The sequence below is a fragment of the Lampetra planeri genome, chromosome 13, assembly GCF_965212315.1.
Source record: "Lampetra planeri chromosome 13, kcLamPlan1.2.h2, whole genome shotgun sequence".
NCBI classification, from domain to species: Eukaryota; Metazoa; Chordata; class Hyperoartia; order Petromyzontiformes; family Petromyzontidae; genus Lampetra; species Lampetra planeri.
In genome coordinates, this window is record NC_136119.1 from 2,546,908 (window position 1) to 2,568,937 (window position 22,030).

The 22,030-nt window shown below is 44.3% G+C and overlaps 2 protein-coding genes across 2 annotated transcripts in view; both read right to left on the bottom strand.

The window, feature by feature from the left end:
• Positions 1-3,131: 3,131 nt before the first annotated feature.
• Positions 3,132-7,213, bottom strand: LOC144721908 (dual specificity phosphatase 28-like). The gene is made up of 2 exons (XM_078599855.1): positions 6,480-7,213; positions 3,132-3,877 (listed from the first exon to the last, which is right to left on the bottom strand). Exons 1-2 carry the CDS (start codon positions 6,879-6,881, stop codon positions 3,728-3,730), a joined length of 552 nt encoding a protein of 183 aa, XP_078455981.1. The 5' UTR covers positions 6,882-7,213; the 3' UTR covers positions 3,132-3,727.
• Positions 7,214-8,760: 1,547 nt separating this feature from the next.
• Positions 8,761-22,030, bottom strand: part of LOC144721909 (atrial natriuretic peptide receptor 1-like) — a 51,894-nt gene continuing 38,624 nt past the window's right edge. The window contains exons 18-22 of the mRNA XM_078599856.1: positions 20,968-21,036; positions 18,834-19,008; positions 16,503-16,601; positions 15,061-15,152; positions 8,761-11,666 (exon numbers count right to left, since the gene is read on the bottom strand). Of these exons, the coding sequence (XP_078455982.1) occupies positions 11,601-11,666; positions 15,061-15,152; positions 16,503-16,601; positions 18,834-19,008; positions 20,968-21,036 (501 nt within the window). The 3' untranslated portion in view covers positions 8,761-11,600. The remainder of the gene's footprint in view (positions 11,667-15,060; positions 15,153-16,502; positions 16,602-18,833; positions 19,009-20,967; positions 21,037-22,030) is intronic.

Below are 22,030 nucleotides of genomic sequence, written 5' to 3' on the forward strand. Positions count from 1 at the left end.
ACAACCCTATTATTTCACGTGTCTTCTGATTCGTGAGACATTCGAGAAGATTTTCCTTTAGTCCCTTGCCCAATGGTAGATCTTTGGCTCTAGATGATGGTTTTGTTATTTTCCTGATGAATGTAACGTATGCTGTGGACCACTGCGATTGTTGTCCCTTAGTGGCCAATTAGTCGGCCTGCAAATGGTGTGGCAACCACAGGAAAGAACGCACCCTTGAGACCGTATGAAGTGTCAGTAGATAGAACATGACTGACGGTGAATTATGCAGTATAGATGTAATAATAAAATAATATGACCAGCTGAGAGCTCACGTGACAATATACCCCATTTTTAATGGTGGCCCGGAGAAAATATATTGCTTCAAGTCATATGATGTAGGACATGGCGCAATATGTTATAGGATGAAACGTTAAGTGTTTAAATTGGACTAAATCTCATCAAGTAATGCCTCTACGTTTCTAAATGAAAATATCTTACGTTGAAGCTATGTTAAAGCCTATATATGTGATTATATGTAGCCTGCCTGCTTTCTATCACAAACAGGGTTAATTCAATGAGTCACAATTCAGATTGCACGTCAAGTAATGGTTGTAACTGCAGCTGAGCTTGGGAAAATTGTAGGCTAATTATGACGACTGTCGGCTTAGTTCATGTTCGTTGTTACGATTCAAACTGTGCGCATGCATCGCCATGCAATACAACGGCAATCCAAATCGTTACTGATTGCGTAGTTACAGAATAGCATTTTTGCAAGGAACTGTTGAGTGTGTGTATAGAGCACTATTGTCCATTGAATTGTAACTTCTTCTATATATTCATGGCTCAGAAATGTGAAATTTCCACCGCCCGGTGTTCTCCTCGCTGATGCTATGGTGGATAAGCACCACCCATTCATTGCTCCTTTGAGAAAAAAAAGTTATTCTGCACACAGATGCATTTGGGACGTGCTGGTACTTTAGGTCAGATTATAAATTCAGCTGTGTAATAACTGTCCTCGGGGTAGAGGTGGTGCGGTAATTAATGTACTGCACCATGAACTTCACTAGGTGAATTTGATCACCAGCAGCTTGTCAAACTTAACTTAGCATGTGCCGCCGGCCACCTCCCCAAACTACTTTGACTTTTGGGGTGAAATATGATCCACGCACCCCAGTGATAGACGTGACGTGGTGATGCCTTTCTCTACAAGTGGATTGAGAACGGGCTGTACTTTGTAATAACTGTCCATCCTTTCCCGACCCTCCCCTCGATGGATTATGCGCCTACTTAATAGGGGGGGGGGGGCAGTAGGGGGGGTGCAATAATTTCAGACGAACCATGCTGCAGTCAAACGTTCTCATTTGTTAAATAGGTTGGTGTATCCCCAACTTGTTGATATGATCATTGACATGGATTTTATTAAACAAGTTTGGCAATATACTCTTAGTTTTTTCGGTAAAGTCACGTAGGTAAAAAATTAATAAAAAATAAAATAATAAAAATCACGACGTTTTGGAGGCAACACAAGTCTCCGTCATCAGGTGGGACCGTCACAGCTAGATTTGCTGTATCAAGTGAAACGTCGTGATTTTTATTATTTTATTTTTATTAATTTTTTACCTACGTGAATTTACTGAAAAAACTAAGAGTATGAATCCTTGCAGTCACGAAAGCTTCAAATCTAGAAGTTTGGCAATATCATTTTTAAGCATGCCATTTATGTATCCCTAACGAACCCTAAAATGTGTTCTCAGCTGTCTGACTGCGTGGGAGAATATTTGTTTTCCTTTTGTGCACCAGTGGGTTTCTTCAGCACTTATGGAAAACTCCCCTCCCTCCCGCACCCCTTTACTTTACAGCAGTACACATTTGTGCGTGACATTTACATGCAGTGTACCCTTTTGAGTTGTGTAAACGTGCGTAAAATATTTTGAGGTAATTTGTTCAATTTAATAAATGCTCCTTGTGATATCCGGTTGTTTGTAAAGTAAAAGCAGTAATCCATTTTTTCGCGTAACAATTTTACACCATTAGCGTTTATGCACTTCACACCTCCGTCCAATGAAAACATTGGCCATTTAGCTACAGTACTTTAAAACCGATGACGGCATGTGTACGTGGCAATAATTGAGCGTGTTATCGGGCGTCAAAGAAGAACAACGAATTCACTGCGTTTGACCGTGGCGTGTTTTGGTGTGGCGCGTGTGCGTCGCACAGAACGCCATGAAATTAAATGAGCAATAAGCCTCCGCGGCATGTGTGAAGATAAGATAATGATGAACAATTCCACAATGTGGCTGCAACAATATCTAAAATATGACGTCTGTACTTTGGGTGGCTCTAGTGCTTTTGAAAGCGTTGCACAGCCCAACAAATATGCTTTCATGCACTCGGAAAAAATTACACTTGAAAACAAAAAAACGCTTACATATACATACAAAGATCTCCCATTAAGCCGAATAAATGGTGGTATCAAGTAACAATAATAAGTGCCAATTATTTACCCAACAAAACCTCACTGGGTCGTTAGGATGGTTTTTTTCAGAGGATGTTGCATTGTGATGTTTAGTCATTTCTATTCATGAGTGTTTGGCAATAACATACGTGTCAAGTGCTATGAGCAGCACCTACTAAGTCTTGGAAGACAAGGAGTCAGAAATAATGTAGCTTGGACAAATGTATGCCTAGCCACCGATGTCTCCCGAGTGCTGCCACAGTCCAAGACAAATCCGGACACCGCTTGCTCCTCATGTTGTGCATCAAACCCAGGTTGTCGCAGTTGTAGCACAGTATGCAAACCGCTGTTATATATACACACACACACTGTTATTGCACATTCATATACACACACACATGTGCATCGCGTATGTGTGTATGGAGAGTCGACCTGAAACGCCCTGTATCTGCAATGCGTTATGCCAGCCCTGCTCTGAAATGCAACTTGAGACGTCACGCGGCTGGATTCCCAACAGGGCCCTAGCGGTGCACCGTTCTCACCAAAAGCCGAACTATTTTGGATGTTGGTAAAACGGGACGGGTATAGGGGATGGTGATCGTGGTGGTGTGAATGTTGCAACGCTTGCAAGGCCACAGAATAGGTACTCATAGAGTTGCATCAGACATATGCTAGACTAGGGCTGACATCGGCATTATTCATCCAGCCTGTTTTTATTATAGTTAGGTGTGGAATTACACATCTGTAATACAGTGCTTTGGTGGGGGGGGGGGGAGCAAGAGTTTGTGGGTTATGTAGATTTGTAAAACTCTGAAACCCAATGGACTGTGAGGTGGCCTTGTCAGCAACACATAGCGAGAAACTACATTTCTAAGATCCTGGGTTTAATTCCTGCACCTGCGTGTTCCTCTTTCTAAGGATGTTCTTAAAGCTTTAGAGACACCAATATATAACTTCAATCTATGGTTCTATGTGTCTATGAGGTGGTTCATAATGGCACCACCGAGGAACTGGGGTTCAATTCCTGAGCTTGGTGTCTCTCCCTCTCTTAGGTGTGTCGGGTACACCGAGTCAGGAACCACTGGGTTTGTGGGTGCAAACCTTGGGTCGGGTTGCCTTGCTCCATGTGCAAAAATAAGTTGGTCACACCAACACAAAAAAAACAACTGTTGGATCCCATTCTCTCAGTCATACAAAACAAAAACATCATAAACTATCCAAATGCCCGACATTTATGACTGCTTGCCACTTTCCCCCACCCCATTGCTATTTCATGCTCTGCTAAGTTGATCACAGGGAGGCCAGGGTGCCCCTCGCTCCTCCAGAAGTGCTCCCCACGGCCACTGGCTCTGTTCCACACATCAGCTGAGCCTCGTATTGCAGCAGTTGTCTCCAGAAGCCTTCATTGGGACTTGCGGCTGGTCTCACCGATTTCACCTTCTGGGGGTAGCGATGACAGAGGAACAAGCAAAACAAAACACATCACAGCAAGTCCGCTATTTACGTTGCTCAGATTTACGCTCTTTCATTGTTGCGTCACAAGCGAATTAGGGACGTAATTTGGTGTAAAACTCACGACGTCGTTTTGAAGAATTGAAATTAAAGAAGGCAACAGCTTGCGCAGCGTACGTGACGACGCACTATACACCGCAGCTCTTCTTCCAAGCGGGCTCTGAATTCTCAGTGTTTACAAGATCGCTGGCCACACTGAAACTCAACTCCCCTTCAGTCCACACCAGGCCTCTAAATGCAATCATCTCTGGTGAGTACTCTGTATTCACTTATTCATTCAAACTTGTTTTTATAACATTTTTTCGGGTATCTTTTTCGTTATGTTATATTTTTCTGTAAATTTTGACCAAAAATTTACCCCCAGGAACGTTAACTAAAGCGATATCATTAAGTCCATGGTAACTAATTCAGATTTCCCGTTGATTCGCCTAGCGTCGAAGTTCACCAGGGACGCATCCCCAACGTATAGCGAGGACGTGGCGATGTGGGTTGATGGGGGGAAGGGCGGGGCCAACGGGGGAGGTTGGAGCCAGTGAGAAATGAGGGTGGGGGTGAAGCCGATTGCGAGAAGGGCAGACGCAACGAGGGAGAGCCAGGGTACTCATCCGGACGCCCTCCAGTCCACAATTGTACTATAGAAGAAATTGTTTTCGTCCGGCTTGAGGTCAGTCTGTCAGCCACAGCACATTCCACATACATTTTTTGTCACGTAGAGTCTAATAAGGGGCTCACTCTGACCAGAAAGAACTAGAGACATATGGTATTTACGATTAGATACGTACGACCTATGAACTTTGACCTAGGTCAAAAATACAGTCACCAAAACTTGATTCTAGATTTCAAGCTTTCGTGACTGCAAGGATTCATATTCTTAGGTTTTTTCGGTAAAGTCACGTAGGTAAAAAAAATTATTAAAATTTAAATTAATAAAAGTAAAATAAAAATAAAATAAAAAATCACGACGTTTCAGATGCAACACAAGCTTCCGTCTTCAGGTGGAACCGTTACAGCACGCTTGCTGTATCAAGTAATGAGACATTCTAAGAGATCCGACCTTGTATATATACAAGTTGAGGGGGGGAAACATCGTGATTTTTATTTTATTTTTATTTTACTTTTATTAATTTTAATTTTAATAATTTTTTACCTACGTGACTTTACCGAAAAAACCTAAGAATACCAAAACTTGAGTCAATGCAGTTCTATTACGGATTGTAGATTATACGAGGATTTGCCATGTCCATAGCATGGACTGGTACTGGACTGTCTTACAGGTAAGATAGCTCGGCTGAGTGATGTGCTGCCTGACACTAGTCTTAAGCTTCGTTGATGAAAAACAAATATTTAAATTCGCCGCGAGGAACTCTGTCGTGATGCCTGTCTTGGAATTTTAATGTGTCACTGCAGTGATGTGATTAGAGTCCTCCTGACGATGGTCAAAGTCTTTTTTTTAATATAATTATTAACCAAGCTGAAATCTCATTTGGGACACACATCCTAGGTGTGTGGCTACAAGATAAGATATTCGTTTTTGGGCTGCATCTTCCTCTGATGCAGTAGTTCCGAACGTTTCTGGAATATATATTTTCGGAATAACTAAAAAAATATGGTGTTTATTAATAAAACATCATATCTGCAAGAGTTCCACGAGCCACTCCCCATAGCGTTGTATGCATGTTGAACTTATCTCGCTCATTTCTTTTAAACTGCATTTTGTGTTTAGTTTGTTGTCCAACCGTGATTAGCACGGTTGGCTACGTGTGGTGCGAAATAAGTTCAACGTACATACAGGTTGGCAATCACTGCCCTAATCCACATCATACATATTTATATTTCCTTTAAGACAGTGTTTTTGAATATTGTGTTGAGTTTTGTTGTTAAACAACATCAAGTCATGGAAGGCAATTCCACCCGTCATGATTATTCGTGGAGATTAGCTTGATAAACACTTTTGTCAGATCCATTTCATCCCTATCACTCTCACATTTAGTTGTATACTGTATGCGATTTCTGCCCTGGAAGATGGTTGTTAAGAATCCCATACCCATCTATTTAACATATTTAATTTAAAATGATGTGATTGGATGCCTCTGGGTAGTAATATCCAAGTGAAATCAATGGGCTGACAATTTTAAAATCCTGAGTACGAATCCATGGATAAGCCACGCTTGGTTAAACATATTGGGAATATTGAGGAGATATCCCAATATCAGAGGTTGGCGATACGGTTACCGACATTGCCAATTATCAGTCAGCCGATGTATGTACCACATGTTCAACTTCCTAAGCACTGTATGTAACCAACCGTGCTAATCGGAGGTGATCTATCAAAACTGTGCAGAAAGATTTACCAAAGTTCAACAGCATACCGGTACCAGATCTCGATAGAAATGAATTCCTGCCACTAAAACAAAAATTACGTAACCAATTCCTGTCCTCGTTAAATCTGTCCGGGGATCAAATCAACACAAGTCCCCGGGGGGGGGGTGGGTGGGCAGGAGGGAGGAGTTGGTTTCTCGTGGCCCCCCACCTGAAAGGCGGCCCGCAGCGAGAGGTCCCCGTGCCGCATGAGATATGCCGTGACCACCGCCACCGAGCGGCTGCGGCCGTGCTTGCAGTAGACCAAGGTCCGTCCTCCACGGACCCTCTCCTCTTCTATGGCATCCGCACACGGGGTCAGGTGCGGCCCCAGTGACTCGCTGGGTTCATCGAACACGGGCACGCGGATGCAGACCCTCTGCCCCTTTCCTTGCCCCGCAGCCGGCCCCGGTGGGAAGGGTTGAAGCCGTGACACGTTGATGAGGAGGGTGATGCCCGCTGCGTCGAGGAGGTCGGGGCAGCAGGCCGAGTGAGCGTTGGAGATGAAGAGCCACTCGTTGACCGCGTTCAGGCACGAGCTGCACGCCGCTGGCGGGCTCACGGCGAGGAGCATCGCTGCTTCACAGACCCATTCACGAACGAAGGAACGTGCATTCGAAATTAAAGAATGCACGCTTGGCAAAAGGCTGTTGAAGTGTGCTTTAAATCACACCCTCTCTCGCTGGCTTACGTGAGTCTTATTCTAGCTATACGTCTTGGCGCAGGCGTTATGGCCAGCGAACAGCCGTGCAGGAATAACAATGACATCAATTATATCGCCTATGACCGACTGCCTTGAGATACGTGTGGTCATTAACCGTCGTAAAACCCGTCATCCACGTGTTCACAGTTCTGCATTGAATGTGCTTGTGCGTGTATAACAGATTTCGAATAGAAAGAACTGAACTCACTCCGTGTTGACAAGGCCAGTCCGGTTTCCAGTTCCCAGCGAAGGGTAGATGATTATTTATTTTAAGCCGGCAATTTTTAGAAAGCACGCGATACTCACCACACGCCACTCACGGATTATCCATGAACGTCGAGGCTAAATATAGACTTTTATTCAATATCCAGTCTGCATCGTGTGTCCTGTGGCAGCCTAGATTCTTTAACGTAGCTCAACTTAACTAAGCTTCTAACGCCAAATAAGAATGTCCTTTATATGAAGGTACAACCGATACGAATTGCATAGTGGGTGACCTTTCATGAACAATGTCCATGAAATGATACTTCGTGCACATATTTTGGAAGAATTGGAAATTTATTCAGTACCAATCTTAATTTTAGAACTTTCGTGACTGCAGGAATTATTATTTGGTTCTTTCGGTTAAGTCACGTCTAAAGATAAAATAATAAATTAAATTAAATAATAGAATACGACGTTTCGATTGCAACACAAGCAATCATCATCAGGTATAATGAAATAGCGACATAAAATCTAACCAGAAAACTATAGACAGACATATTAGCAGACAGATATCACCAAGATACATAGAGAGAGCAACACAGGTAACAGAGAGAGGTGGTCGTCTCTGTGGGGTGGCCTTAAATAGACAGAGGAGGACGGACGCAGCGGAGGAGGGCGTCCGCCCTCCTCTGTCTATTTAAGGCCACCCCACAGAGACGACCACCTCTCTCTGTTACCTGTGTTGCTCTCTCTATGTATCTTGGTGATATCTGTCTGCTAATATGTCTGTCTATAGTTTTCTGGTTAGATTTTATGTCGCTATTTCATTATACCTGATGATGATTGCTTGTGTTGCAATCGAAACGTCGTATTCTATTATTTAATTTAATTTATTATTTTATCTTTAGACGTGACTTAACCGAAAGAACCAAATAATAATTATTCAGTACCGTAAATTTAAATCCGTTTCTCCCGGATGAAATTCGGACTGGGCAGTGCGCATCTCCGTTTTGTGGCCTTAATCGAGTGATGGAAATTCCACATTCGCATCGTAAGGACAAGTCTATCCAAAAGACAACCCCTGCTAATTATCGACAAATAAACCGTTGTCCATTGACAGACTCCAGAGGCTTCACTGCAACACACGTGCATTCATACAAGACACTTGTGCGTGAATTGTATTTATCACCATCTGTGAGCCCATTAAGACCAAATGACTTTTGCATGTTATCGAATGCCAGGATAATAATATTTTCATGATACGACCTGCATTGTCACTGAATTGCCGTGGTGAAAACACATCTCCTGAGTTGTATTTTCTTTCTTCTACAATCTTGATAGTATGTTTGTAATCTATGGTAGAAACACATTTTCTGAAGCAATGTTGTGCAAGTGGTTGTCACCTGTGTTGCCCATTATTCAATACATAAATGGCAATATTATTACGAATCAAATAATATTTCACATCCTGTTATCATGTTGTAAACCTTGTGGTTAAACGGGAGTGACAAAGTAAAAGAAAACACTGAGGACGCATATCTCAGTTTATAGCCATATTTTATTTACAACATGTACATTATTGTTCAAGAAAACACATTCAAAACAATAACTTTGATCGATTAAAAATAAGTCTATAAAATAAAATATCGCTTTACTTGCATAAATATATGTTAGGCATTTGGTTTCTGGTAATGTAAAGGCCATAATCACAGTGCCCCCATTTGTGTACAACTGATTGTCTATTGGTGTTCATTCTAATACAGCAAACATATTACTCGTTAAATTCACTATTTTTGGACTTTTCCATCTTTGTAAGTATGTTCGTGTTACTGAGTATGTAAGTGATGTATAAATATACTGTATATGACAACAAGCGATAAACAAATTCTCAGAATGACAATGTCAACCAAAAAGTTGTTTGCACAATATGAATAGTGATTGCCTAATATTGTGAAGATATGACTAGATAGGAGGTTCGGTCAAAACATTCGTGGAATTACTTTATTTGGAGTTGAAGAGACGATAGAAATGGAATGCTCTACGAGCTAAAAGTAACTCCAGACGTTTCTCATGGCTGCCGAAAATGTAGTGTCCACGCAGAGTCACATACTTCACCATGGCCATTCAATACGTGCGGCCCTGTCAGTATGAATTCTGCACCTTGTGAGCCATTGTGGCGAAGCAGCAATGATGCTCCTACAAATTTAGTAAATGCATCGCATAGGCGTTTGCGACCGATGTTACGATTCACAATTTACTTTTGGGTTTCGAATGCACGCAGTAAAATGTGTCTTAAACCCTCCTTCAGTTGCCACATTTCGTGCAACTGCACCGATGACGTTGGTTGCAACTACCAGCGAAACGTCGCACGGAACTGTGAAACGTTGTGGATTGCTGTCCAACACATCGGTGCGCTGAAATATTAATAACATGGCAAGTTTGTTCATGACGTCACACATTTATTCATTGGTTGTGTCGGGTGGAGGTGGGATTTACGACAGATTTTACTCACGCGAACCGATCCAACAATCAATTATGAATCAAATTCTCATGTTGAACTGGGGGAAGTTGCTCTCTGAAAGTATATTTTGCTGTGTTGCACCACAACCTGCATGGAAAATACGACGCACAATACTGGTTGTGAAGACACAGAGAATGTCGGAGCGAATGGGGTGAGGTTACTTCAGAGGTTTTTCATGCTGAAGACTTCCAGGGCTGCTCCCAAGAGCTATGCAATCGCTGGCAGTGATGTATCGATGCATGAGGAGAGCGCTGGCCTTTGAAGGGGATCAGCAAAAGATGTATACAAGTGGTCAATCATGGTTAAAATAATTTACGTGATGTTTTCTAATGAACTTGTTTTCGGCTCAATGCAACTGAATATGCGTAATTAAGTACATTAATTAAATGAACAAAACAACATTTTATCTGTATCTCCGCATAGAAATACGATGTGTTTGGACATTGATGTCAAGGCCTTCTCGACTTTCTAGACCCATTGGCCTTCCATTTATTTTGAACCAGAAAGTCTAAACTGGTCCGAAATTTACTATATGAAATGCTGCTCGATAACATCATTTTTGAAAGGTTGGTAGACCGAAGGTCTCAAACATATTTCGATGTGGAGATACAGAAAAAGAGGTTGACTTTTACATTTGACTCATGTTTTAAACATGGGATTCATATTATTATCGTCATCAGTATCAGGCATGGTCTATCCACTGCTGGATGAAGGCCTCCCCACGCTATCACCACCACTCACGGTTATGAGATGCCACAAACCATCTCACTGCTGCACACGGACAGCGTCTGGGCTAATTACGGTACAGAAGAAAGCATGTGTACATTCCTTCATTTCAGCACTCAACTCTCTTGACTGTCCATCATTACATTTAAAAAAAACTACTATTTACGAAACTGTTACTAAGTAACATTTTATTTTTTTACAATACTGGAGGAGTTCCCCAATTAAAGTGTTGTTTACATTAATATATACGCTTATATCTGCTGACCATGTACACCATGGGACATGGTCAACTCAGCCTTCAATAAATAGGCTTAGCTGATGTGGTGATGCTGGTCAAAACCACCCCTCACTGTACACCACATCTTCCTTAATAGGCACTCACCAAGAGCACTCACCCTGGAAAATAAAGAAAGACAAAATGTCTTTCTGCTCAAAAGAGCTCAAGGCAGCAGCTATCTCAGTTCGTAGTACGAACCCAGTGGTGGATGGAGGGAGTTACGCCAGAGGATAACCACTACAGGTTGCCCATAAATTGCGTGTATATGATAAACGGAGGCTTGTTCGTACCTCTGAGTATGCGTGCACGTGTGTGACTGTGTGTATAGATAAAGGTATCCATATTTATCCTTCCAGACTGTAGGGGTGGACAAGTGCCATAGCGATTGCCTATTAAGACCAGCACAGCACGCACCACCGCGGCTTACCTCATTTAGCACACTGCACCACGAACACAGTGTCTGATTCCCAGCGTTGGATAACATCAATGACTAGTGGAATCTGAACTTATCCTGGGCCACTCCTAGGTGGACTCAGCCTCAAATCAGTACTGGGAGCGGTGGGTAAGCATCAGCACTGGGAGCAACAATGTCCTCAAATCATCTGCTCCGGGCAGTCTGTAGTCTAGTCGGGAGTTCTTACACGGTCTCAACATTAGCAATCCCCTTCTTCCGAAACGGAAACTACGATACTTTTGTGAGCAAAAACCACCATCCTCTCGCTTACGCAAAACTTCCAACGCTCGCACTCCACGGCACACGGGTGGCACCGCGCGCGCCACCTTCGCCGACCAACGGCAGCGGTGGCGAGAACAAACGAGGCAGAGGAGGTGAGAGATGAGGAGGAGGTGCCGAAGGACCTCTTCACGGCACACCTGACACCGTAGGATTCTCGCCTAGGAGCCAGTAAGTACGCATGGTTCCTTTGCCCTGGTGAGAGAGACGCATGCCCACACACACACACACAAGTTCACTCATTGTTAGACTCGTTTCTCAAGGGCAGAACGGGTCTCGTTAAGCGTAACCAAATATTTTCTCATCAGACTCCGGTTTTTGAGCCGCAGCCACTGGTGGCACCAGGCATAAGCAAACCAAGATAAAGTTTCGGGGCCCCAAAATAGCTCAAGGGGCCTTGGATTTGTGAGAAAAACACGTGGATTTGCAAATTATCAGCGAGAACTTGGAACCTTATATAAAAAATAACCAGTCCATTATTGTAAAAGCCACTGTAAAAATAATTGTAAATGTCATTCATCTATTACCGTAATTATTGTACACAACTGCGATACAATTACGTTACTTGTCCATCATATAATGTTTGTGGGTCAAGTGACGCACCACACACCAAGATATAATTTCTGTTTCGATTTAAAGCTTTCGTGACTGCAGGGATTCTTGGTTCTTTCGGTAAAGTCACGTAGAAGGGAAGTAATAAAATAATAAAAATAAAACATAATTTTATTATGTTTTATTTTTATTATTTTATTACTTCACACAGTTGAAGTTTTTTTTATCATGTTTTATTTTTATTATTTTATTACTTCCCTTCTACGTGACTTTACCGAAAGAACCAAGAAGATATAATTTCTGCTCAGCGCCCCCCCCACCCCAAGGTGGACACGCACCACCACTGCCTGTAGCCTCGCCGTGCGCAGGCTCTGCACAATCGCATTCATGCTGGGCAAGGTCATCCATTGTGTCGCCAGCGAGGCCACGTGGGGCATCTGGGAAAAGCCCAGGCTGTAAATCAGGACAGGTGCAGACTGTGACGCACAATGTGAAGGAGCACGTGGAGGAGGATTACCCTCTGAGCAGACTGAATGCATGACTTGAGAGCATTGAACTCCTGCAGGCAATGAGGCTATGATCCGGCTTGGCCAGTTATGTGTGCATACAATCGATGGGAAATGAGCGATTTGGCTAGTTTGGATCATTGTACCTTTATTTATCCATGTAAGAGGTTAAAAAAGGTTTGTTTTTGCAACCTTGGTTCCGGTAGTCCAATGGGAAGAAAAAAATATATTTTTTTTATTGTTGCTTAATTTTTGTTATTAAAGTCACATTTGGGATTTGGACCAATGTGTTGGCACTCGATTGCTATTTTATTTTTTACAAATAATGACACCAAGCTGGTCCCGTAACAATTTGGAAGTCTGGCCCATTCCATATTGAATTATATTTTGTGTGCATGCCAGGATAAATAAACCCATGCACTTGAGGACATAGCAACTCAACAAAAAATCTGCTCAGTTGGGTCAACACAACCTACTTCGACAAACACAATTAAAATTTATAACCTGGAGACATACACAGTTGAAGTTGCAGATTTCACTTTACCCGTACGAAAGAAGAACACAACACAGTACTGCTATCTACTGCACACCTCCAACTTAAGCTATACAGGCAGCTGGGTCAAGTGCCATCAGCGAGCTCCTGAGACCGGTGAGTGCATTTTCTTTCGTGGGGGGTGGAGGGGAGGGGGGTCAACCGTGTGGTCAAAGCTAATTTAATAGGAGTCACAAGAAGCACAACCTCACTCTAACGGTCGGGCCATTGCGCCAAGGCGGCACTTAAACTCCCCAATGACTGAGCCATCGGTGGAGGACGGGAGGTCTGCAAGTCACCGCTCTGTGACCTTCGGAGCAATCGATGTTGTTGATTTGGACACCAATTTAGAACGGATATAGAACTGCACGAACTGCAGGCTGTTGAGACCAAAGTCGGAGTATCGACACGATCAGAAGTGCTCCTCTCCACCAGCCACCATGCGACAATGGTGGAAATTCCACAATACTTTGGCAGGGGGCCAGTAACTTCCATACGACATTCGACCTGCTGCTTACAGCGGTTTGATGCATTGCCACGATTTTATTCAAACTTATATTTTTTGTCTCGTTTTAAAATCTTATTTGTACATCTTTGGCAACGCCCCTATACCACCTCGAGTGGATTCAGGGACGATGTGAACCCATTGCATAAACGTATAATCTTCATCTGTCTTCATCTACCCACTGCTGGACAGATAGCGACAACAAATATGAATTGAAAAACATTGGTTCATACACGTACAATTCAATGTATGTAACGCCAGCTTAATCAATGTGTCGTTAGTGGCAGGGCCTGTTCAACTGAAGTCACCGTGCATTCCTCATGTTCATTAATGAACTCCTGTGCCGTTTACTAACACGAAACAAGCGAGCAGTGTCGTGCATCATTAACCAATTTACACGCCATTAGGGAATGCTGTACGGATAAAACAACTGCAGTAATGGGAAGGCAGCGAGACGGGAGTTTAATCGTTGTTGACCTACGCTCAGTGAGTGCCATATTCCATGGTTTTTTGTTTGTTTTGCATTTCTAACATCCACCATTGCCGTGTTGCAGCTTCTCCTCCCCGTGGATGCTGACAAAAAAAGGCATCGATCGACCGACGCTCGTTCTTCCGCCAGTGTCAGGTGTCGTGCTGAGCTATAATAGATAAAATAAAGCAATTCGCTCTCCGTGTAACTGGATCGCTCCTCTCAGTCATTCACTCAGTGTCCCCCCTGTTCGCCTTCTTCGATCAGCTGTGACAGTGAACCGCAAATGAACTTGCCCATGGGCTATGGGAAAGAGAGATATTCATAACGCTGCTTGCTATGCCGCTCAACAATAAAAAAGAAACCATACGTGAAGGAGACACATTGCCCCCATGATCTGTGGATCAAACAAATCACTCGAGACACCGGTGTATGGCAGCAAGCAAAAGCTGTTTATGTGAATGTTGTCGCAAGAGGTCACACGTTTGGCACAATGGTCCTTCGCTGACTATGCGGTATGAATGAGACATATTGTCTGTTTTTTTTTATATTCTCCATTTTACAATTATATTGTAGCCATCATCATCATTGAAATCAGTGTTTATCCTCCCATTGAGAGTGACTAAAACACAAAGAAGCAGGTGAAATCCAATACCAGTTACACGTGTGCCTGTACAAGTATTTTACCAAAATAAGTTCAGTGGTCAAAGTGGTCACCTGCTCAAGCTGGCTATGAGCAGAACTCCTGCGTACAACTCTGAGCCAGTTGTGGGAAATACACTGCAGCAGAGCGCTACTCATTTTATGAACCCCCCCAAGGATGATGAGTTGAGTGGAACCAAGAGTATGAGTGGAACCCTGTCCAAGATTTTAACTCGCCGGCCTTCGAACTGAGAGTCACGTGCTATTCTAGCCCCTGCACCACCCAGCCACAATTATTTATTTACTATTACATAATATGGTAATCTAATTTATTACAGTCTAAATACATAAACAATACATCCTCGCGTCCTTTTCAGCTTTACCTTTATGTCCACGTCCCCGTGTAACTGCACCACAAATCCTCCATATTCATCCAGGATGGCTTTTGTTGTTGAAGAAAGGTGAATTCTGTGAGCTGTAAAAAAAACACACCGGCCACGATCAATAATCTTGCAGCTTTAAGTGCAACTCACCTGACCGAATACAGCGCCTGGAAGAAAAAAAACTCCCCAGGAATTATTCATAAACGAGGGTTACAACTGCAATTAACAATCCCAGGCACAGCCTTCCTGAAGAACGCGTCCCGAGACTCAGTGAGAGGTTGGTCCGTGCATGGAGTGATTCATCGAGCAATAACGTGAGGTAATTATGTAAAAATAACTAATTTTAATCAAATATTATAATCATTGCGTATTGCAGATGCGTTTCTGCGGCCACCTGGAACGCTCTTCCTTCCGATATTAGGAAGCCACTGGAGCTATGCACTTTAAAATCTCGATTGCAAACTCATTTCTTGAGAACTGCTTTTTGTGTTGAGTTTGTTGTCCTTCCCACGCACCTCCGGTTAGCACGGTTGGCTACGTGTGGTGTGAAAGAAGTTTAACATACACGCATATAGTACACTAAATAAGGTCACTTGACAAAGAAGATGGAACAAAAGCTAAAAAGTGTGCGAGGAAGTATAGAGAAATGAATTGCTTGGACTTACACGCAGAAAAGAGAAAAGAAGCATATGGATCCGGGAACAAGCGCAAATCGGAATCATAATTTTGAAAATGTTTAGTAATTGGGCTTGGGCAAAACGTGTCGCTAGAAGGGACGACAGTTGAATGATCCTCGTGACGAAATTGCAGCCAAAGAAGAGGATGCGCATGAAAGGAGACAGAGTGACGGAATCGTTTTTTTGTACCGGAGTGAGTTGGATTGCGGCTTCGCAAAGGCTGCGAGGAACAGCAACACAAGTGGCAAGGCCTTCATTCAGCAGTGGATAGACCAAGGCCGATCATGAATAAAATTTTCCTAAGAAGGGATCACTGAGTTTGGAGCCTGGAGATTCAGTGAGGCTTTGATTTGGGATGTTTGACCACTTGCATTACTATGGAAGTAAACGTCTGACAGCTATTCAATTATAGTGTTTTATTATTTTTAAAAGGTACATTGCACTTCGGGTGATAGGTCCCATTTAAAACTGCATCCATGCATAATAAATAAATAATTGCTATATAACCTAAATAAAATCATCATGGGCTGCCAAACGGATAAAATAACCCCAAAAGTTATTTCTGAAAAAAAATAAACATTAATTAAACTCGCTGGTAGTGGCACCCTTGCAAAATGAATAAAAATATAAATTTCAAAAATATATAAATATTTACAATTCACCAACCCAAAAATAAACTCCAACTGCATTACATTTGACCCACACGTGTGGAAATGCGTAGCGTGTGTCAGTAGCAATGGGCAGCAAACTTCTGGCTCCACCTACCTTCTCCCTTGGCCTCCATGCGCGAGGCGGTGTTCACCGTGTCCCCGAACAGGCAGTACCGTGGCATCTTGAGCCCCACGACCCCAGCGCACACGGGGCCTGGACAGGAAAGCGACGATCGTCGTGGTGCCGTTAGTGGCTGTGTACCCACACACCGTGTGTACGCTGTGCGCACCTATAAGAATCCTGACTCATGATCAGTTTATTTTTGGTAAGATGTATGTACTGTATGTAAGTTGAATTTCTTTCGCACCGTACGTAGCTAACCATGCTAATCGGAGGTGCGGGGATGGAAAACATACTAAAATTGTCGTGTAGGTATGATGTCAATTGTTTAAGTAAAACCCTCCACCACCCAACAGAGGCAATAACATGAAGTTGTTACGTGGGAAAATATTCTAAATGATTTGGTTTTTCACCAAAACCGGAGGAGGAATGTTTAAAGTCAAGAAAATGTTGACAATGTTGTACTTTTCGATGGCGATTACAACCAGCAATGAATTCATCAGGTGTTAACCTACACGACGATCTAACCCAACATGAACTAATTACAAATCATAATATTTTGCTCGTGAAAGGACTCTTATACAATTATCAGAATCCTACCCGTGCCTTATTCTGGCTATCTTTCTTGCTGCTTTCATCAGCGTATATGTGTGTGCGTGTAGACCGTAAAGGTGCAGCCCTGCAATAGCTTTATTATGCTCCTGCTGGTGAAAGAGCCTCCACTAGAGGCAGCTCTGGAGAGGATATTTGGCCTACTCTTCCACTCTGGCCACACATGACCTCACCACACACGACCTGCCGATCGACGAACTTTCATACCGCTAAGGTGGTCATAAAAACCTTCCCCATTATTGCAAATCTCAATTCTATTTATTGTACCGTACTATTGATCCATCCACACCAAACCCCCACTGCCTACCTCCACGCGGGCTTGGCTGCGCGTAGCAAAAAATACAAATTTTATTCCATAACGAGCTTTGGCGCACGGTGACATCCAAACGCCGAGCGCGGCGGTAAGCACTTCCTACCGAGCTACGACAACGTTGAAAGACATTAAAAGTGGCTGCGCCCTCCTCCTGTAGCATTTGGGTCCCGTTGCTTCTCCCCCCCCCACCCTTAACTGCGTAAGACGTGAGCTGATCAGCCGGTGGTTGAGCTCAAGCCTTCCAGACAGGCGTCGCTGTGATGCGTGCGACCATCGCACGCACTACGCACCCCAGGGGGTGGACACGCGCACGCAGTCTGCACGCGTGTGCACGCGTTGCCCTGTTTTGCACGTGGGGGCTGGAGTAAAATACGCGTCTCCTCTCCGGGCACTGGGACCCTGGGCTCGCTTTCAGCAGCCTGCGTAAGTTACGAAACTATGGGAGGGGGGGGGGGTTTTCTTGCCCAAATTAACTTAGAATGTTGGCGAGTTGTAAAGCGGCATATCTTCTGCCAGACCGGGCATACAATACATTGTTTCTGGCAGCAGGAAGGCCACACCAGCAACCGGCACAACAGCAACGGCAACAACAAAAGGACGCGGTGCGACTCGGTGGTGGGGTTGACGGACCACACGGAGATGGAGCTAGCATGTGCGTATCACATCTCCCATCATCGGGACAATGAGTTTCTTTCGGAGGCAAAAGGTTGCCATGACGCTTATCAGAGCATTGTTCAGACATCGTACCGTGAAAACCTACATCAGCACTACCAATACATTACATTTTATTTCACTGCATGTACCGTATTGTTAGAGAGAAATTGGGTCTCGGGACCAAAGCAGCTTCAAGGGCCCTAGATATCAGGGGGGGGGAATGGATCCACCAAACATCGATTGAGTGATTGTACATACAGTACACTTAATTTCACCGGCTTCCACCACTACATCTCCATCTTACAACTCTCCCACCTCGCCGTGTCTCTCTATAGCACCTGCATCGATACCGCTATCTTTTGTGTGCATCCCTCTTCGAACCACATCTCTGTTTCATCATTAGACCTCCTTTGCCAGTACCAAAATATAGGGGTTTTCCCCTTTTTTTGGCAACACAACTGAAGCCTTGTAAAAAGGGTTTTGTTGCTAGCAAAAAGGGTTAAAACCCTATTATTATTATTATCACATCTCTGTTGCCTACATCTCTTCTGCCGCATCTCTTTTTCTTCCTACGCAACCTTCTGTTATCTTACTCGGTGTTCACAAACCGAAGGCGAGAGTGGGGGTGGGTAGGGGGCATCCCCCACAAATAAACTTCTGCTCACAGACCACCACTGGGCTCGCACCGCCGCTCCCCTCCCAGCATCCGCTCCCACAAACGCGCCCACCACGTGGTCCCCGCTGACCGGAGTGGATGCCGATGCGAAGCAGCAGCCTCTGCGCGGGCCGGTGGCGGATGTGGAAGCAGCGCACGGCAGAGAGCAGTGCGAGCGCCATGCGCGCCACCTCGATGGCGTGCCGCCTGCCGTTGTGCACGGGCAGCCCCGACACCACCATGTAGGCGTCGCCGATCGTCTCCACCTGGTGGCGGCGCGTCCAACAGTGCGTGGGTTATTGCTCGCTACCCCCCCCCGTCCATTTCAAATTCAATCATTTGTTTGGCGTCGTTGTGGAGAATGTAAATGACGACGTTAAATCCGCACACAATACGTCAACTTCGCATATCCGTCTCGCTGCGTGACAAAAATAGCGTTTCTTACACAATCATCAGCCGTACGGCCTTCTGGGAGTGCTCTTAATTTGGGCAGCATTGTCTCAATACGAGCAAACTCTGCCCCGGTTTCGGCACTCAAGTGTCTCATCAGCAGTGTCAGGCTTGCTTGAATAAATGCTGGTGAACTTCCATTTTTTGAGGCAAAGACGTTATGGGGTCCCTTGCCTGTAAGATTGAGACTTCACGATTATTGATTCAAGCAAGCCTGACTGCCAATGAGAACATGTATGTCGAAACCCGGCCATTTATTTCTTGTTCATTTATTTGTACCTTTTTTTCAGTCATTCATCTAAGCTGGTGGTGGCGGTGCCGTAGAGCAAAATACCGCGACGTTGAAAAAAACAGCGCCGAAGCCAATCGCTAAGCCGACGCACGTGTACATCCATGTTGTCAATCCACTGCTGAACGAGGGCCTCCCCACACCATGCCTGTGGCCCCGCTGCATTTGCACAGCCTGCACATTCGAAAGCTATATTCATGGGAGGAAAATCTGCGATCCTCCAAATATGGGAGGTAATTTGGGTTTTTTTGTAAAATGTTTTTTTCTCGGTGGCTCCAGTGCCCCACCGAGTGCCCACCGCCCCCAATACCAGGGCCCATGGCCGCTGTGGATGCCCGGATTCAGAGAGATTGAGTGCTCCTCGCCCTCCACCCTACAGGGGCCTCATCGTCCGCGTGCCCTGCCACGAGCGCTCACCGTCTGCCAAGGAAAGCTCTGGTAACCGAATACAAAAATCGTTAAGTGAAGGGGAAAAAAAAGTTGGTTCCTTGCCGTGTGTTTTTTAAACCATCCGCGTGGAAAAGTTCTTGCCTTCAGGTTTGGCAGGAGCGTGAAGCCCTCATTTTTCACCTGCCTCTGAACCCCACTACTGCCATCACCTCCTCTGCCACCACCTCTTCACCACTGACACCTTCGCAATCAACCCCTATAACCATCACCACCAACACCACCACTGTTATTACCTCCATAATCACTCCACCACCATGTCCACCTCCTCCTGAACACGCATCTCAACCCTGGCGCCTCTGGCTACCAAAGTTCCCACTCCATGGCCACATTTTCATTCCTACGATCACGACCACTACTACAGCAATCGCCAGCATTACCACCTAAATGACCACCACTACCACCACCACGACTGCCAATCCCATTGACAACTGCCACTACAAAAATAAATCCCCATCTTGGTTGATGAAGCAATCGGGCTTTTAGGCCAATGCATGTATGGCAGTATAGAAAGTAGGCTGCTGCTGAGCGGTCTGTATACATGTTTGAGTTTTATCCTCTCCTGCGCGATAGTTTTCTTCAGGCACTCCGGTTTCTCGCTGTCGCAAGGTTCACGTGCCTGCTGATTGCGAGGCATCCGCTCATTTCCTTTCATTACACGCGAGGTTTAAGGGTCCCCACATTCCTGATGAATACAGGGAAACTTGGTAACACAGACAGCCATACAGACGGACAGTTGTATATAGAGATGGACAGACGTGTGGACATAAGATACAGAGCTGTACAAGATTGACAGACAGACTAAGATGCAGACAGAACAGGTGTATGTCTGCCTGCCTCGCAAACTGGCAGACAGCCATCAGATGGACAAACAGACCCGGGGAGACGGGCATGTACACATACAAATAAGCAAAATAAATAGATTTGCAAACAGGCAGAAAGGGCAAGAGAAGGAAACAGGCAGGTACGTGCACATGGAGAGGGCAGATGCACGAACAGACACGTTACCCGCAGACAGACGGCGCAATACGAGGCTCACCTTGTACACATCAAAGTTGTCGATTATTGCGTCGAAGCAAGTGTAAAGGTCGTTCAGGAAGGCCACCACCTGGGAACAAAGGCAAGGACACGCGCCCGAGTGAGGGATTAATCAAGGCAGGACGTGCGTTGAGACGAGACCGTCTCCACTCATGCCCATGAAAGGTCCTGTCTGAACAGAGCGGATAACATCGCGTCTTTATTTGGGTTTCCACATGGCAAGAATTGACACGCGTCCAGTATTGACTTTGCTAAGTTTGTTTGTTTTCGTAAAAATGTACGCGAGTTTGTCTGAATGTAACGTTTGCAGGGTTTTTGTTAAAAAAAAAAATAATTCTAAAACGATGCCGTTGTCGCGGTTTGACGGAACGCCGAAGTGCAGCGTCGTCAAAGCACGATCGTCGTTTCGCTAAAAAGACGCCGTCGTCGCTGCCGCCCGTCGCCCTTTGTGCCGCAATTTTTTCAAGGCTTTGTCAGCGTCTTAACATACTAACAGACTTTCGATTTAAAGCTTTCGTGACTGCAGGGATTCATCTTCTTGGTTCTTTCGGTAAAGTCACGTAGAAGGGAAATAATAAAATAATAAAAATACTACATAATAAAATAAAATTCTCACGACGTTTCAGTCACAACGCAAGCAGCCGTCCTCGGGTGAAGAACAGGACTGTCGGAAAGACAGCGTCAGACCTGTTCTTCACCTGAGGATGGCTGCTTGCGTTGTGACCGAAACGTCGTGAGAATTGTATTTTATTATGTTTTATTTTTATTATTTTATTATTTCCCTTCTACGTGACTTTACCGAAAGAACCAAGAAGATACTAACAAACTCTTTTGGATATACATTTTCTTGGTAGTGCTGCAACAGATTTCATTTTGTTGAGCAGGTAGGCTCACAGGCCAAGAATAGGAAAGTATACAAGCTCATTATGTATTCTTGCGGTGCAATATTGGTAACAGCACGCATATTCTGACCTCTGTTCGGTGTCTCCACGTGGAAATACAATACGCAAATATAAGTCCAATGATCCCTGGGTTTTCTACACCAATTTTATCCAACAATATTT

What these genes read in the sequence shown, in the direction of transcription:
- LOC144721908 (XM_078599855.1), bottom strand. Translation starts at nt 6,881, where the DNA reads ATGCTCCTCGCCGTGAGCCCGCCAGCGGCGTGCAGCTCGTGCCTGAAC. An exon ending in CGCTGCGGGCCGCCTTTCAG is followed by an intron (nt 3,878 to 6,479) that starts GTGGGGGGCCAC and finishes CGCTACCCCCAG; the next exon opens with AAGGTGAAATCGGTGAGACC.